General features: G+C 44.0%; 2 protein-coding genes across 2 annotated transcripts; one reads left to right on the plus strand and one right to left on the minus strand.

Annotated features, from left to right (window-relative positions):
- Positions 1-512: 512 nt before the first annotated feature.
- On the minus strand, positions 513-1,490 carry LOC133917624 (uclacyanin-3-like). Its single transcript, XM_062361502.1, has 2 exons — positions 1,293-1,490; positions 513-1,100 (listed from the first exon to the last, which is right to left on the minus strand). Exons 1-2 carry the CDS (start codon positions 1,444-1,446, stop codon positions 652-654), a joined length of 603 nt encoding a protein of 200 aa, XP_062217486.1. The 5' UTR covers positions 1,447-1,490; the 3' UTR covers positions 513-651.
- Positions 1,491-5,562: 4,072 nt separating this feature from the next.
- On the plus strand, positions 5,563-9,362 carry LOC133919436 (GTP-binding protein YPTM2). The gene is made up of 8 exons (XM_062363822.1): positions 5,563-5,732; positions 7,135-7,207; positions 7,523-7,570; positions 7,676-7,723; positions 8,422-8,493; positions 8,589-8,744; positions 8,860-8,963; positions 9,056-9,362. Exons 1-8 carry the CDS (start codon positions 5,719-5,721, stop codon positions 9,150-9,152), a joined length of 612 nt encoding a protein of 203 aa, XP_062219806.1. The 5' UTR covers positions 5,563-5,718; the 3' UTR covers positions 9,153-9,362.
- The last annotated feature ends 7,428 nt before the right edge of the window (positions 9,363-16,790 follow it).

Here is a 16,790-nt window from a genome sequence, read left to right on the forward strand (position 1 = left end):
ATAATTTTTAATTCTGAATTTGACTATTTATTAATTGTATTTTATATGGAGTCTTTGGTTTAATTGAGACCGTTAGATGATCATAACAATTAATGATATAGATCTTTTCTATTTTTCTAATTAATATGGTAATATCTAGCTTTTGGTGGCTACTTTGTTAACTATGTTTTAGTATGAATATTTCAGCTCTATGTTTTAATTTTGTTTCAGTGGCGCCTGGTTACGAACTGGCAAAGGTTGGTTCAGTTTTGGGCTCACGGGCCAAAACTGCATTGCTCTCGGATTCACACTTGCAAATTCGTCAAGGATTTGGGCCCCTACCCGTTGGCTCTTCTGGTATTTTTCTGGCCTGCGCATAGCTCGCTCCGTGGGTTGTGTGTGTGCGCATCCGCCGCGGCTGCGCCACAGCGCCGCGAGCGGCCGCGAGCCCCCGACAGACGGCGCGGAGTGGAGTACAGGGCACAGGCAGGCAGCGCGAGGCGGGACCAAATATCACAGAACATAATTTTTTTTCTAGATCAAGAGTGTTCGTGACACGGGTCTCGAATCAGACGTTCCCGACGCATCAACAACAATACAAGTGTGTGAACTGTAAAACGATCGAACTCGACAAACGGAGGGGCCGGGAACGGCAACAGCACTGCCTCTCGCCTAGCCCAGCAGGGCGAGGCCGACGAGCCCCGCTGCCCCGCCCAACAGGCTCGTCACGAGCCGGGCCTCCCCGCCGCTTGCGGCAGCGGTGCTGTCCGAGGTGGATTTGGTCGTGGGCGCAGTCGTGGCGGCGGGCGTCGACGTGGACGGCGTGGTCTCCTCCGAGGGCGTCTCGGTGCCGGGCGCCGACGGCGTGGCGGGAGTGGCCGACGGCGCGTCGGGCGGGGATGCCGGGGTGGTGACGGCCGCGGGGGAGACTGTGACGGCGAGCTTCATGCCGTTGCCGCAGTGGCTCGGGGTGCCGCAGATGAAGTAGCGCGTGCCAGGCGCGGTGAGCGCGACCTTGGTGTTCTGGTTGCTGTAGGACTGGATGGAGTTGCTGGCCGAGCACGCGCTGTAGTCCGCCGAGCTCACCTCCGCCACCGTGTGCATCATGCTGTACTGGAACACTGCATGCCACCCAGTAGGCGTGTACACGATCAGCCTCGGCAAGACAGAATACATCACTACACTTACACAGTCCAACTGCCATGTGGACCATCTTATCAAGCTCTACTTGTGTAAATCCGTGCACCATTCGGTGGTCCAACCACAAGACTAGGCCACAGTCCAAGACTTGAAGCTAGTACTGCCGTGCTTACCGAGTGTGTCTCCAACACTGAAGGCTTTTCCTTTCGCCCAAGTAGTGTAGTCCACGCCGCTGCTCCACCCCGACGAGTCGCCGACCACGTAATCCTCGCCGTACGCTGCAGCGACGGCGGCGAGGAGCACCAGACCTGCTATAAGGGCAGCCATGATAATAGCCTAAAGAACGAGGGTCGGCTCCTTAGATATATGGGTACAAGATGTAGTGACTGCAATGACTTGGAGTGACAGTGGTTATATAGGACCGGTGAGGCGAGGCAGGTGCTGACTAAAAGTGATTTGGTATATATGTTTTGGTGCAGTTGGGTTAGTTATGCTCCTCACCAACTCTCCCTGCTTTGGCGTCCCCTGATTCCTTGAACAATTTGTAGCGATGCACACGGACCAAAACCAACAAATAATCAGCTACCGTATAGATTGATTTGTTGTTTCCAATCAAGAGGAGGATATATTAATTCGTATCGATGCTTTTAGTTGTTTGGTCACTAGCCACTACTCAATTGTAGGTTCAATAGTTAATCGAGTGACTTGGCAGTGCTCCTTCTCCTGAACTATCCAAGTAAACAGTTCTTCTATATTGTTTGGTAACGACAAAGACAGGTGTCTCTTGTTTATTGAGGTGACCTGTTATAATTCCTCAGGAACCATTAAAACTAACATTTCTCGTCACTGCATGTATAACATTTTCTACTGTTTTCATATCCGCGCAAACAGAAAACATGCAATATAGTTCCAAAGAAATGTAGCATTGGTCGAGATAAAAGAAAAAATACTTTAGTGAAGTGGTGGGAAGAGTCATGAAAGGTACAGCTTAAATATGTAGCTAGCGAGTTTTGGTTGAACCGTTGAACAAATCAATTTGATAGTTTGTGTATCGTACCTTCCGTGGACCTGATTTGATCTCAGCCCATCAATGATCGATTAGTTTTTCATTATCAGGCAGGTGAGCTAGACGGCAAATGATCGACGATGGGCCAATCCTGTAACTGTTGCCAGCATTTGTAATATTGATGAAGATCTGAGGGACCCTGTCTCGGTGGAAGCAGTTATGTCAGATGTTAGCAAACTACTAGTATTCAGTAGTCACAAAATTTTTCTCGCGAGTTCAAAGTTTAGCGCTGTATAACCAAACATGACGCTTTCCATTGGCTGTATCGTAAAATATTCATTTATCATTCTCGGTGAAAAATTATCACTCCGATAGAATAATAAAAAGTTAAATATTTCTCTATGTGGAGGTGTCGGTGTATCAGGAACCGGGGGTCCCTGAGTCCCGAGATCAGATCGGCCGTCCGCCACGTGTCACCATCCCGCGAGATCCCTCCTGCAGGATGAGGAAAATCTAAGTTCCGGAAGAAGGTGCTCGGGGCCACAGCCTCTGGTCCCCGAGCACCCCAGTTCCCCGATGACCCGCAGAGTCCAAGTACCGGGAAGAAAGTGCTCGGGGAGGTGCCCGCTCGCCCCCGAGCACCATAGTTCCCCGATGGGCCGAACAGCCAAGTGCTCGGGAGAGAGTGCTCGGGGCTGCACGTGGCAGCCCCCGAGCACTCGGTTCCCCGAAGGTTCTACAGAAGTGCTCGGGAGAGAGTGCTCGGGGCTGCACGTGGCAGCCCCCGAGCACTCGGTTCCCCGAAGGTTCTACAGAAGTGCTCGGGAGAGAGTGCTCGGGGCTGCACGTGGCAGCCCCCGAGCACTCGGTTCCCCGAAGGTTCGCGCGAGATCACCCGATGCCCCGACGACCCAGAAGGACCCGTCGGCGAGGTGTCAACCAGTCAAAGGTCCGAGGCCGTATTTAATGGGCATGCGCGGCCTGACATCCTGACATCCTGACATTCCCAACTGCTCCCGTCGCAGTGTCAGTCCCTGCCATGCTTTGGCAGGGGGCGTGGGTCCATTAATTGCACGGGTCCCGTCCCGTATCATCCGGGGTGTCTCGGGGATAACGTTGCCAAGATCGAAGCGCTCCGCCTGCCACCTGCCCTGGCAGAAGAACAAGACAGGGTGGGCGCGCCGGGTGCCTCTGTGGCCACCCGGTGGGCCCTCTCAACGGCGCCAGGACGTCCACAGTGACGGGCGGTCGGATGCGCACCGCGTTTTTCCACCGCCCCTGTCACTTCGCCCAGAGGGAATGATGACGTCTTTCTCAGTCGTGGCGTCTTGGAACTCGAGCCCCCTCTTTCCCATTTGGGGTAAGTCGTGGTCGGCGAGTGTATAAAAGGAAAGGATGGACAACACAGGAAGGGACCGATCCTTGAGAAAGACGAAAGCAAACAAGATCAGCAAGACAGAAGAGACGCGAACAAGATCAGAGAGATACACGAGAAAGCATCCGAAGAACACCGCAAGCAAGCAAGAGTAGAGCTAGAGCAAGGGAGCCTCAAGCTCTCTGTTAGACAATATACCCTTGTAACCAAATATATCCTTGAGGGATTCCCTTTGAGGAAGGATATTGCATCCACACAGGAGTAGGGTATTACGCCCCCGTGCGGCCCGAACCTGTCTAAACTCCGGTGCATTTATTTCTCTTTGCACTAGGTCGATCATCCCCCACCACCGGCCGTTGCATTTATTTCCACTTCCATTTATTTCTCCGACGAAATCGTTCAGGATCATCCCCCGGCCGAATATCTAAAAAGGGGTCTCTCGGGATCCCTGCGACAGGAGTTCATCCTCCGACAGCTGGCGCGCCAGGTAGGGGGGAATATCCCTGAATTTGTTCGTTTGCTTTCTTCCACAGGAAAAGATGGCCGGTGGGCACCGTCTCCAGCGTTCCGGCTCCACTTCCAGTGACGGAGTGCTGCCCGACGCCCAAGAGGCCCCAGTCGCTGCTGCGTTCCAGCAGCAGCCACTATCCACGCGCGCGGTTTTTCCCTCCCAAGGGGACCAAGGCGCTGGGCCCAGCAGGGCCGCCGCCGCCGCAGCTGATGCACTCTCCGACCCCCAGTAGAAGATCGAGACCCCAGCCGCCAGATCCGCCTCTGGACAGCGCCGGGTGCCACTTCGGCGCAGACTCGCCTTTAGCGAGGCCAGCCCGGAGAGCGCGCTGCTCGCAGCGCATGCTCTCCTCAGGCACCCGCCCGTCCAGGCCACACCGAACACTCCGGAAGGCCGGTGGATCCAAGATGTCGTCGCCTTGGTCGGCACTGCTCGCCGACAAGTGCTGGCCGGGAGTCCTCGCACCACCACCCAGCGTGGCGCTGCCAGAACTGGCTCTTCAACGGGCAACGTTCACACGGGCCGGGGGGGCCTCCAGGCGGAGTGCCGCCCCCCTGGCCGTGTCCGAAGCCCGGGACCTCCGCTTACGTCTCAACGAGCGGAGGGGCCACGAGGACGCCCGTGTCACTCTCGAGCGCCAGCAGGAAACCCGGCAGGAGGCCGAGGCAGAGGACCAGGCTTCCTCTTTCCTGGCCCACGAGCACCGGGAATCTTCGGCTCGCCAGCATTCGCCACCAAGGACTCCCGCCCGCGCCGCGGGGTACGGCACCGGTTGCCGTGCCTTTACCGCTGAGCTCCGTCGGGTCAAGTGGCCCTCCAAGTTCCGCCCAGAGCTGCCGGAGAAGTACGACGGGTCCATCGACCCCGTCGAGTTCCTCCAGATCTACACTACGGCCATTCAAGCGGCCGGAGGCAGCGAAAAGTTGATGGCAAATTATTTTCATGTTGCCTTGAGGGGCTCTGCCCGTTCCTGGCTATATAGTTGGTGTGCTAAGTATCACAAGACTATAGATTTTATGTGGCTAGAATATGTATTTTTGTGATATATTGAGACATTAAATATGTAGTTTTGCGATATACTTCTTAATTTTGTAGTTTTGTGATACGTTAGCGTATTAAATATGTAGGTTTGAGATATAACTTCTTAAACATATAGTTTTATGGTAATTTTATCAAACTATATATAATTTTACAAAATTTACTCTAACTTGATTAAATGTTAGTCAAAATATATAAAATTTAACTTACTAAGAAGAAATACATACACTGTCTCTAAACAAAGTAGATAAAAAATCAACAAATAAATAAGTTTTAAATTAAAATAATAAACGATCAAAATAAACCGTACATATAGGCCAAAACATATGCGAAGATGCATTTCCCAACCCATTTACAGGCTCCGTCGCACCGAAGCAAACGCGGGCCCGACGGCTCCCCACCCGCAAGGCCAGCTCCGTAATTTGGCGCCCGCCCCGACGACCCACGCGGCCACGCCACGCGGGAGCGGGACGCGGCTCTCCTTCCCTCCCTCGACGAGTATTTATCGCTCCGCCCCTCGAAAAACTCCCACGTTTGCATCTACCACCACCGAGGCACCCACCTCTTCGCGTCTCCCCCAGATCCGTCGATTCGTTCGGACCACCCCTCCTCCCTTCGCCTCGGCTCCAAACCGCCGCGGGAGAGCAATTCCGCCGGATTGGATTCGACATGAATCCCGAGTAGTAAGGCCTCCGATCCTCCTCCCCTTCCCGGCCTCTATGATCTGGGTAGCTCTTACTGTCGTAACTTGTTGGGTTTTGGTTTGTTGTTGCGGTTCTGGAGTCCCGATTGGATCGTATGGGGATCTGATCGGGTCAGGGCTGGTGGGTATCACAGGCTTTGGATCGGGATCTGGGGATTCGTATCCTGAATTGGAACTTTGTGGTGGAAGAACTATCTGCGGGCCAAAGGGTGTAAGGAACATAAAGGGCTTATAAGCATTTGAACCTCATCAGCAATTATAACCATGTGTTGTATGGCGAACATGGAAAAACAAGTGTAATGCGTAAGAATGAGGTGTATATTGCAGTTGTATTTTGTATAAACCTTATATCTATAAGCTTTGAAGGTACCGGGCTAGCCAAATTCAGACTATTAGCTTACTGGTCTTATTTCGAAACTGTTGTAGTAGCCTTGCTGAACTATTGGAGAGACTGATAATTCATGGAATCCAACCTGGAAAAAATGTGACCTAAGCATAATGTCGAAAATTAGTTCCCGATAATATGTCCGTAAATTGACCGGGTACCTTCGAGTGGATGGATTAATCACGAGACGAGACAAACGATATATACTGGTTCGGGCCTCCGATTAGAGTAATACCCTACATCATGTGGGGTGTTGCTACTGTGTATTGATAATACCCTACGTCATGTGGGGTGTTGCTGCTGTGTATTGATAATTTCGAGTACAAACAAGATGGCTAGGACTATTACAAGGAGTTGATTGGATGTAATCTATCATAGGGCTAAAGTTGTCGAGTAACTCCTCTGTTGATGCTTGCCTCTCTCTCTTGTTCCCTCGTGTGTTTTGTTGTGTCTTTCGTGTTGTTGTCTTGTTCGTTGTTCGTTTCCTCCTCTCCAGCCTTTTCGCCTTATATAGGGGTGAGATACCGACTCCTATTCAGCCGTAGTCGATAGGGAGTTATCTTTCTTGACGTTCAAGTAGATAGATCTGTTTTGAATACTGGACGTATCGGGTTGGGTACCAATCTAAACCTTCCTGGTATGTACTTTTTTGATTTCGGGTGTATTAGGTACCGCTGATTTGTTTCCATGATATCTGGAGCTGTTGAATATTCGTCGTATATACCCTGTTTGTATATGATGCACTCCTTATGCGCATATAACTCATAGTTGGATATTCGACACATAACACACAATACAATGGTGTCATGATTCAAATATGGGTCTGGATTTGATCATGCTAGATTGGTAATTGAAATAGTGATAAATTTGGAACTTGGAAAGGAGCACGATTTAGGACCGTATGAGGCCATTTGTATCGATGATAATGAGAGTTCTTAGTAGTTTATGTTGTCAGCGTAATGCAGTACTTACTGTAGTTTTCTTTTTTCCATTTCAGTGACTACCTTTTCAAACTTCTGCTTATTGGTGATTCTGGTGTTGGGAAGTCATGCTTGCTCCTCAGATTTGCGGTAAAGTGTGCATTTCTTCTCTTAATTACTCATTGATACTTCTTTGCTGCAATGGTGAATTTTTCAGTTTAGCTATACGCGGTACTTGTAAATGCACTTTGGCAGAAATGTGCAGTGTGACTTACTTACAACTGCAGCCAAATAGTACTGGTTATAAATGCACAGATCTTTGAGAGATCCTTTTCATGTTTCTGCTTCATCACTTTGGAACAATGTAGTTTATTTATTAAAGCATCATTCTTGAACCTTTTACTAAATCTTTTCTTACATACTGTAGAATGTTACTAATTTACTGTACTGTACTTTTGTGATTAGGATAATTCGTACTTGGACAGCTACATCAGCACAATTGGAGTTGATTTTGTAAGTACAAATAAAATTCACTTACTTATCCCTAAAAAAGAGCTCACATACTTTAGTTAAAGTTTGCTTTGTGGCACATCAATAAGTTATTGATCATTTTTGCAGAAAATTCGGACAGTAGAGCAAGATGGGAAGACCATCAAGCTTCAAATTGTAAGATTGTTGTGCTGTATTTTTCCTTTAACATATGCATGACATGATCGCTTTGTTATTTTATGCTTGACTTAAGTTTACCTAGATAAATTGGCAAGCAAAAAAGTTTGGATATCCTTTGTCCACGAATATAGATATTTGTGGCTGATCTTCTATAAAATAAGTTTGAAGGCTTTGTAACTTATGTTCCCACTGGCTTCTGGTTAGCAAATGACAATATTTCTGCTGTTCATGAACCATACTTTATTCTTGGTTGCTTCATGAGTACAATTGATTCTTTATGATTAAGAGTGAGGGTGTCGATATTGTTTTGTCAATTTATTGCATTATGTTGATCTGGGGAAGGATTTTCAATCTTAGTATTATTTAGATGTAGTTGTGTATGGTCGATTTGCCATTTTTTGTTGTCAAATATGTAGTAATGACAGGAAATGTTCCACAAATTGCTTCTATTAAAAACTTTGTAATCTCTGCTATGTAATATTAGGAGTGTAATTTTGACATTGATTGTTAACAAACTTACAAAATTATAGCAACAAGATAGAGAATACCATAATCTATTTTTTATTGAACTAAGGGAAATGCTGTTCGTATCAATAACCAACATTCTAGACTCATTCCAAAAATATCAATATGTGTACTATAACTATTGTGTAATTCTTCTACTAACATGGTTTTTGGTTTTGAAATTGTTGCAGTGGGATACTGCTGGGCAAGAACGTTTCAGAACAATCACAAGCAGCTACTACCGAGGAGCTCATGGAATTATTGTAAGTTGACCACCTGAACTAAGCAGTCTTTCTGAAACTTGTCATCCATCTCGATCATTTGATAATGTTATTTGTATCGTATTGTTTGCTTGCAGATTGTATATGACGTGACAGACCAAGAAAGCTTCAACAATGTGAAGCAATGGTTAAACGAAATTGACCGTTATGCAAGTGACAATGTTAACAAGCTCCTTGTTGGGAACAAGAGTGATCTAACTGCCAACAAAGTTGTGTCATCTGAAACAGCAAAGGTGAATTCTACAAACTTCATGAATAGGTTGCGAATAGGTTGGCAATATTTAATTATTGCCACCTCCCTTCGACGACTTCAGGCTTTTTACATTAATCGATTAAAATATCATGCAGGCGTTTGCTGATGAGATGGGCATCCCATTCATGGAGACAAGTGCCAAAAACGCCACCAATGTGGAGCAGGCCTTCATGGCTATGGCCGCGTCCATCAAGGACAGGTACAGCCAATTCCACCATCATTGAGTAATGCTATTGTTATCTTGACACCCCGCTAGATTTTTCATGAGATCCTACTTGCTGCTGTTCGCAGGATGGCCAGCCAGCCAGCCGCAGCAAACGCAAGGCCACCGACGGTGCAGATCCGTGGGCAACCTGTCAACCAGAAGACGTCTTGCTGCTCGTCCTAAGATTATCTGGTTTCTTTCCTTCCGTGTGTAAACTCGACGGCTCGACGCACTATTAGAGCCGATTGCTCACTCAAATGTATTTGCGTTATTCATTCTGAACGAACTCCCTTGCTGATCAGATGGTTAGAGAGCTGCAAATATGTAAGAACTTCGCTGAGAGGCTCTTTTGTGTTCTCTCAACTAAGGAGCAAACAGCATCAGTTTATTTCATTCTTTTCTATTTACAGCGTCACTGTTTGTAAGCCATGCGTTGCAAGATTTGATTCCATATACATAGCGAGGTAAAATTGTTCCTCTGCGTGGGCAACCACTCCCTCTCTGCTTTCTGGGTGATGGCGATGATATTCGTAAGCAATCATTCTGCCCCGTGCTGGGTCCCTGATGGTCTCTCACTAATCTGTGGATGTGATGTGCCTTTTCTTCTCTATTGACTAACGTGCGCACTGCGCTGCCTCTATCGTGCCAATTTGACGACCATAACCTGCCGCATGGCCCGCCACCAACGCCTATAGCTGCATCCTGTATCTATATGTATGCCATACTAGCATTTGGGGAAGTATTTTATTTTCTTTTTGCCGGAAGCATTTGGAGAAGGTTGACAGGTGAAGTGATATTCTTTTGTCGGGGCAAGGCCGATTTCGAGACAAAACCCTGATTTTCTCTAATGTCTACGGTGCATCGATTGTTGCTAACATTTTCAGAGTCTAGAAATTTCACGTTCACGAGTCTACAATGTGTTCTGGTGGGTCACGGGGTGTTGGATTTTGTGGCTCCTATTAATGCTTGGGCTTCTTCGTCAATGCCAGCAGGAAGGACCGGAAGGAGGAGCGCACCCTGCTTTCGTCGATCTTCACTGCTCTCCGCTGCTGCGTCGGCGAGCAGACGGAATGGAAGACAGACGATGGCAACCAGAATCGTGGTGTTCTCTTTTGTATTTTCTGCTATTGCTAGGGTGCTCTTTGTAATTCGGGGATGTATTGTGCTGAATATTTAATATAAATCCCTCTTTCGCAAAAAAAAAAACAACAACAACGTAAATTAATGCAAGAACATGTAAATTAATTAAGGAAAAAAAATGCAAAACCCCCCAAAAAGTCACTTGTATTTTGACTTTCCTCCCAAAAATTGTTTTGTTGCAAAAAACCCTCAAAGATTTGATTTTGTTGAAAAACACCCCAAAAATTCAAAAAAAATTAAAAAAATCACAAAAAATTCTAATTTAACTAGAGACAATTGTAAGACCTTTTGTGAAATTTGTTTTCAAAAATAATATCATTTGCATCATATTTCATGGAGAGGAAGTTTGAAGAAAAAAAAAATGTGCCACTCATTTATTAATTCGAGTTAAATGTATAGTTAATTATTTACTAATTCAAAAATTATGAAACTAATTTTTTTAGTCTTCTTACATGATCCTCTATCTTCTAAAATTATATGAAATCTTGAAATAGTTATTGTAAGATGCAAGATTGAGTAAATATATTGCAGATAGATTAATTCATAACTAATCCATAACATCCTAAAATTAGTGAAACCACTTTTATTAGTTTACTTAAACAATTATTTGTGTAGTAAAAATAACGGTAGACATGACAAAGTTAAAATAACATGAGTTAATAAATGAGCTGCACATTTTTCTTTTTTTTCAAATTTCCTCTTCATGAAATATGATGCAAAGGATATTATTTTTGAAAAAAAATTCACATGAGGTCTTATAATTGTCTCTAGTTTTTTTTTATATTTTTTATATTTTTTAAAAATTTTGAGGAGTTTTTTTAACAAAGTCAAATTTTCGAGAGTTTTTTTAAAAAACAACTTTTAAGGGAACGTTAAAATCAAGTGATTTTTTGAAGATTTTTGTATTTTTCCCATTAATTAACCCGCGGGGTCTCTTTCGACTGCTTCTCGTGCTGATCTCCCACACCAACGTGGCAACACTGACAGGTGCTCTCCTTCACATCACAGATCACCGTGTCGGGCTATGGCACTCCAGACTCAACGCAAGAACAGAACACGTGCGTCTTGAGACCGCCTCGACGTGAAGCGAGGACCTTTACAGGAAGGCGAGCAGTGGCTGTGCACGCATGGCCGGCGCCCCCCAACAAGATTCGCCAGACAAAGCCCGGCAATCTTCGTCCACCATAAGCGGTGGCCCGCGGCCGAGCTATGAATTCAGCACGCGGAGCACGACGGTGGCGCAGGTTCTGTACGGTGATTCACAACAAGAATCCTATCGCTGCGGGAAGAAGACGCGAATGAAATTGCCGAAATGGCCAAATAAGTGCGATCGGAGGTCGCGGTCATATCGGTACTGATGATTGCAAGAATGAGGGCACAACGCACAACGCAGCCCAAGATCTCTAGTTAGATCTGAACCTTTATGAAGGATCAGTACACCATGCTTGTAGCATCTTATTTTTTAAAAGATAGAAAAAAGTATATTCTACTCCCTGAAGTATTTAGTGAGTTTACCTAACCACCTAAAGTATTAGTCTGTTCATTTGACCCCTAGTTCTAATCACGGGTTGCTTTTACCCTTACGCTGGTTTGTAACAATTGAGGCTTCGACTGTGTGTAAAAAATATCACGTGATTAAATATTTATAATCATCATGACATTATATTTATATGTATTTATTTGATAACTTAAGTTTAAATATGTTTCAAAAGTACCTAGAGATGGTTTAAAGTCTTTTAGAAAAATCATAAATACCTTGGAGATGATGAAGAATAGAAAGGGAGGTTAGAATCAAGTTTTCTGCATAAGACTGCCGTCGCGGTTTAACCGAGAGTCCCCGTGGTCTGACCACCAGGGGCAGGCACGTAGGCTTGTCACGTGAGCTTTCTACGATCTGACTGACCCTTCATGCGGTCTGACCACCACAACGCAGAAGCTCCATTTAAGCAAGTCGGCCAACTTCTCTCACACACTCTCACTCTCACTTCTTCACCCACACCAAGAGAGACCACCTCGACGTCCATGACGATCTGAGATAGATGGAGGGAACTTCCTCGAACTCCTCGGGAGCTTCCTCGAGCTCATCCCCTTCACCCACGTCGTCGGTGAAATTTCCACACGAGTTCATCCACCTCAAACCCCAAACCACCCCGAAGCCCGATCTCAAAATCGGAGCTTCTCTAGAGTCATCCCCTCCAATAGAAGGTTTCCCTATACTAAGGTAAGTCATCCCCTACCTTTTTTCTGCTATTCCCAAGCTCGAATCGATCCCCATGTCGCATGGATCCAAGTTTAACCTAGCCTAGAGCTTATCCATGGGGTATTTTGAGTCTAGTTCGGTGAATGTTGTCCAAATCATTTTATAAGCACTCCACTAGTCCTATAGAGTATTTTGATACCATTCATGGTCGAAAGCCTCGTCGGAGCCTTCGCCAGCAGCCTTGCAAAGTGGTGTCTTCAGGATCTTGCGGTCTGACCGCCAATAAGACCGGTCTGATTGCTAGATGGTGGCCTAACCGCCGACATCATTAGTCTGACCGTCATAGGCCAAAACCTTCTGCACATCGGTGGTTTGACAACCACTTCAATATCGGTCTGACCGCCAACCACTTAAATCTATATGCACTTAGGTTGCCTTCTCCGGGGTTTCAAACTTCGGAACTCTAATCATTTGGTGGTCTTTTGCAAATATTTTCAAAAACGCGGTGCTCTATTAATTTTTAAGTATGCATTCTTGATTCGTTTAGAGAGTGTTACACTGACGGTCCAAACGAGTGAAGGCAGCACCAATCTACCGGAGTTATATGAGTGTTGCGTCGAGAGTATCAAGCAACCACCAGAGCAGTAAATTAAGAATCTAAGCATATTCAACTTACTACTTTGGATCTTGTATTGTATAACTTGATAAATTACGCTTTATGTATGTTTGCATGAATAATGAGTCTATTGTCGGGTTTAGTTGTTTACATCATTATATTGGTTAAAGTACTTTCCGCTGAGTCAACTTAACTTTGTGTTATTCCTTGTTATTCACTCAATGTATTATCCTTAGAGTCAGGATAGTATATACTTATATTGTGTAAGTCTTGCGATTATCTCCGTACTTATGGTGCTGCCTTTAAGTTGATGCAGATAACAACGAACTGGTTTACAGATACTTTTATCCCACTCATGCTAGAGATGGTCAGGAGTAGAGATCGAATGTCTGAGTTAGCCCCAGTGGTACGTTATATGCAATGGTGCCATTGATCTTTTGTTTTATTAATATCTTTTTGTTGCGCTTGAAAGTTCTGATCTAAGTAGAAACTGAAACTTAGAATAAGGTCTGTAATAAAAGTTAAAACTTATGTACTCTGTTCATATCTTGTGATCAAACTATGTTGTAAACGGTATATGTTGTGATTTTGGGTTTCGTAATTACTTATGTTTTAATCGACTTAAGTCAAGTGTAATTTGATTAGGTCTGACATAGATAATGGTAGCGATTAAAAATGATGATGATTTTATGGTTGCGTATGCTGCTTTGGAATGTATGTCATACCATGGGCTCATACCATGGGGACTCAAGAAGGATGAAGATAGTGACAAGTGTAGGCTAGGACACTTCCAATCATGAATAGAGTTCAACGGGTTGAGGCATAACTTAAAGATAGTGACAAGTGTTATGATATGTTTAGAATGAGGATGACAGTTTTCCGATGGCTTCACGAAACATTGGTAAATAACTATAGCTTGCAATCTAGTAGAGAACTTGTAGCAAGGAAGCCTTAGGAATGTTTCTATGGGCATGTGGTGCACCTCAATTATTTAGAAAGTAATGAATAAGTTTGGACATTTATTGGAACTGTTAGTAGAAAGTTTATTGGGTACTAAATAGTATCAATCGAATGGTTGTTGACATAATAAAGCTTAAATATCCTTAGTTTACAACAGTGCATTCTAGGCTCTGAGAACCTAGGTTTTAGCCTCATTTCAAGGATTGTATTGGTGAAATTGATAGAACACATATACCTATGACTATGCCCTTAAATGAACAACCTAAGTACTTTGGCCAATATAGATATGCTTCGTAAAATATCATGGTAGTTTGTGACTTTGATATGAGGTTCACATTTATTATCACCGGTTGGCCAGGATATGCTCATGACACTCGCGTATTATTGAATACTTTGGTAACATACAAGCAATAATTCTCATATCCCTCAGAAGGTATATTACTTACCGGCATAAATTATCTCACAAATATTTGTATATCATGCATTAAACTAACACTTTGTTAAATAGGAAAATATTATCTCATCAATTCATGATATCCTAACAAAAAATATTTCTAGCACTTACAAGGGACAAAGGTATCATATCTCTGATTGGCAACATGATCGTCACCCTGCGGGATCCAAGGAAGTCTTCAGCTATGCACATTCATCCCTCTGAAATATGATCGAGCGTTGCTTTGGAGTTTTAAAGATGAAGTGGCGCATTCTTTTAAACTTGCATAGCTATCCAATAGAGAAACAATCTAAAATCATAAATGCAGTAATGGCTCTTCACAATTTCATTCGAGAGAGTACCATACATGATGCTGATTTTGAAAACTACAATGATGACGATGGAGCTTATAGTACCCAAGCTACCATAGATGATGGGAGTGATTCAGGAGATGAAACTGATATGGGTGCTTTATATGATTCTATTGTCACCGTTTTGGTAATATAACTATTGTCTGTACCCGTGACTAGTACTTTGTTCCATGATGCGAGTGTTCTTGCTACTTTAGAGGGACACAATGCAATGGATTACAATATTCTCATGGTTCCAATTTATTACAATATTGTCATTGTTTCTATTTATTGCAATATTCTTATGGTACATCTTAAACTGTCAAAAATCAATTTAAATTTGTCTTCGACGCCTATTCAGAAAAAAAAAGGTCATCATCAATTTCAAGGGCATACATTTTATTTTATACTCAGCATAGACAATCTCCGAATCAACGAGTCAAACGCCTAGCTTCTTCAGCCAACAGCTTTTTAGAGCATTCAGCTTGTAAAAAACTCTATAAAATTAAGCTGTCCGAAACAGAACCTTAAACTCTAATGGCTGGGTGGATGGTATGGAGAGCTCGGGTGGAACAGTTGAAAGAGGGGAGAGAGAAAGTTAAGGAGGAAGATTATTTTCACCAACGACTCCGGTGCATCTGACCTCCTTACTCCAGTTCAAATGCGGTTGCGTTTCAAAGATTAGTTTCACCAACGACTCCAGTCCATCCCGTACGTCGATACCGAGTATTTCATATCACACCAACTCCTTTTTATGAGTTCTCGTGAAACCTATGACGGTGATCTAAGTTCAGTGACCGAGCTCCCCGCCGGATTTGTTATAAAGATGATTCGTTTTATATTACAAATGATTCGGGACTGATGTTTAAATCTTGCTGAATATGTCTCCAAATGGGAGAGCTAGATCGGATCAGTCGATCAGATTCGGAAGCAACAGCATTACAGCAGGAGGCAAGAGTTGAATTCAGGCTCAGGGGTAAGGGACAGCGCATACAAACACGGTGGTTTGACCTGACGAACCACAGCTCGTAGAGTAGCTGGGTTTGTTTAATGGCATTGTGTAGTCAACACTGCATCCATCGGAGAGCCATACATCACCAGATGTGAACCCAGGCCTAGTCGCGTGTTACCCCAACCGCTCTAAACATTTGACGAGACCAGAGACCTGACGCGATTTGGGCGCACACGGCCATGTGGACACGCGCTGTGTTCCTCGACGAATACTAGGTGCGTTTGAGAGGGTTCAGTTTGTTTCAGAAATATTTTAGTTTTAGATTTTACTTGTAAATGTTTCTTATGAACCAGAATTATCTTTGAAATAAAACTATCTTTGAAAATCGTTTGGTTAGTTATATGGATCTAGTTTTCTGAAAGAGATGATGGTGGTGTAATTGATTATTTTTCTCTTTACTGATATGTTATTTTTTTTGCAATAACAACATTATAATAACAATAATAACAATTGGCATGCATATACACCATGATCAACATCTCTGATCATTTTTTAGCAATTGTTGCATGGATTTGAATTTAATTGGAATTGATCAAATTCATGAAAAGTGAGGTCATGTGAAGGAACTTGAAATTTCATAATATAACTTAGAGCTGGAGATAATTTTATAAATTAGTGCATTAATTAAGATGAATATTGGTGTTTTTTTTCTAATTTTTGGGAATCCTTTTAAAGCTCTAAAATTCATAGAATTTGCAAAACAATCAACTTTAATGAATTTTAACTTGAATTCTGTTATGCCTTTTTAAGTGTAACTAATTAAAATGTGTTGCTTATGGATTATAGAACCTATATAAAAATTGGTAGATGATTTAAAATCTTTTAGAAGGTCTAAATCTATACGGAAAGATATGTATTTTGAGATATGGGGGCTGAATCGGTTCTCTCTCGGTCCTTGAATCGAGCTGGCCAGAACTGTTCGGCTGCCGGATTCATCAAAACTGCCGAGAATCCGGAACCATTCGGCAGCCAAACGGGCCTAAAACCAGGATCGGGTCACAGCATCTTCAACCGATTCCCTAAATTTCGCTCTCTATTTTTTTTATATAAAGAGCCTCTTTAAAAGATGCTCTCTCTATTTCTTCACACGTTCCAACCGATTTTCTAAAT

The sequence above is a fragment of the Phragmites australis genome, chromosome 5 (assembly GCF_958298935.1).
Source record: "Phragmites australis chromosome 5, lpPhrAust1.1, whole genome shotgun sequence".
NCBI lineage: Eukaryota > Viridiplantae > Streptophyta > Magnoliopsida > Poales > Poaceae > Phragmites > Phragmites australis.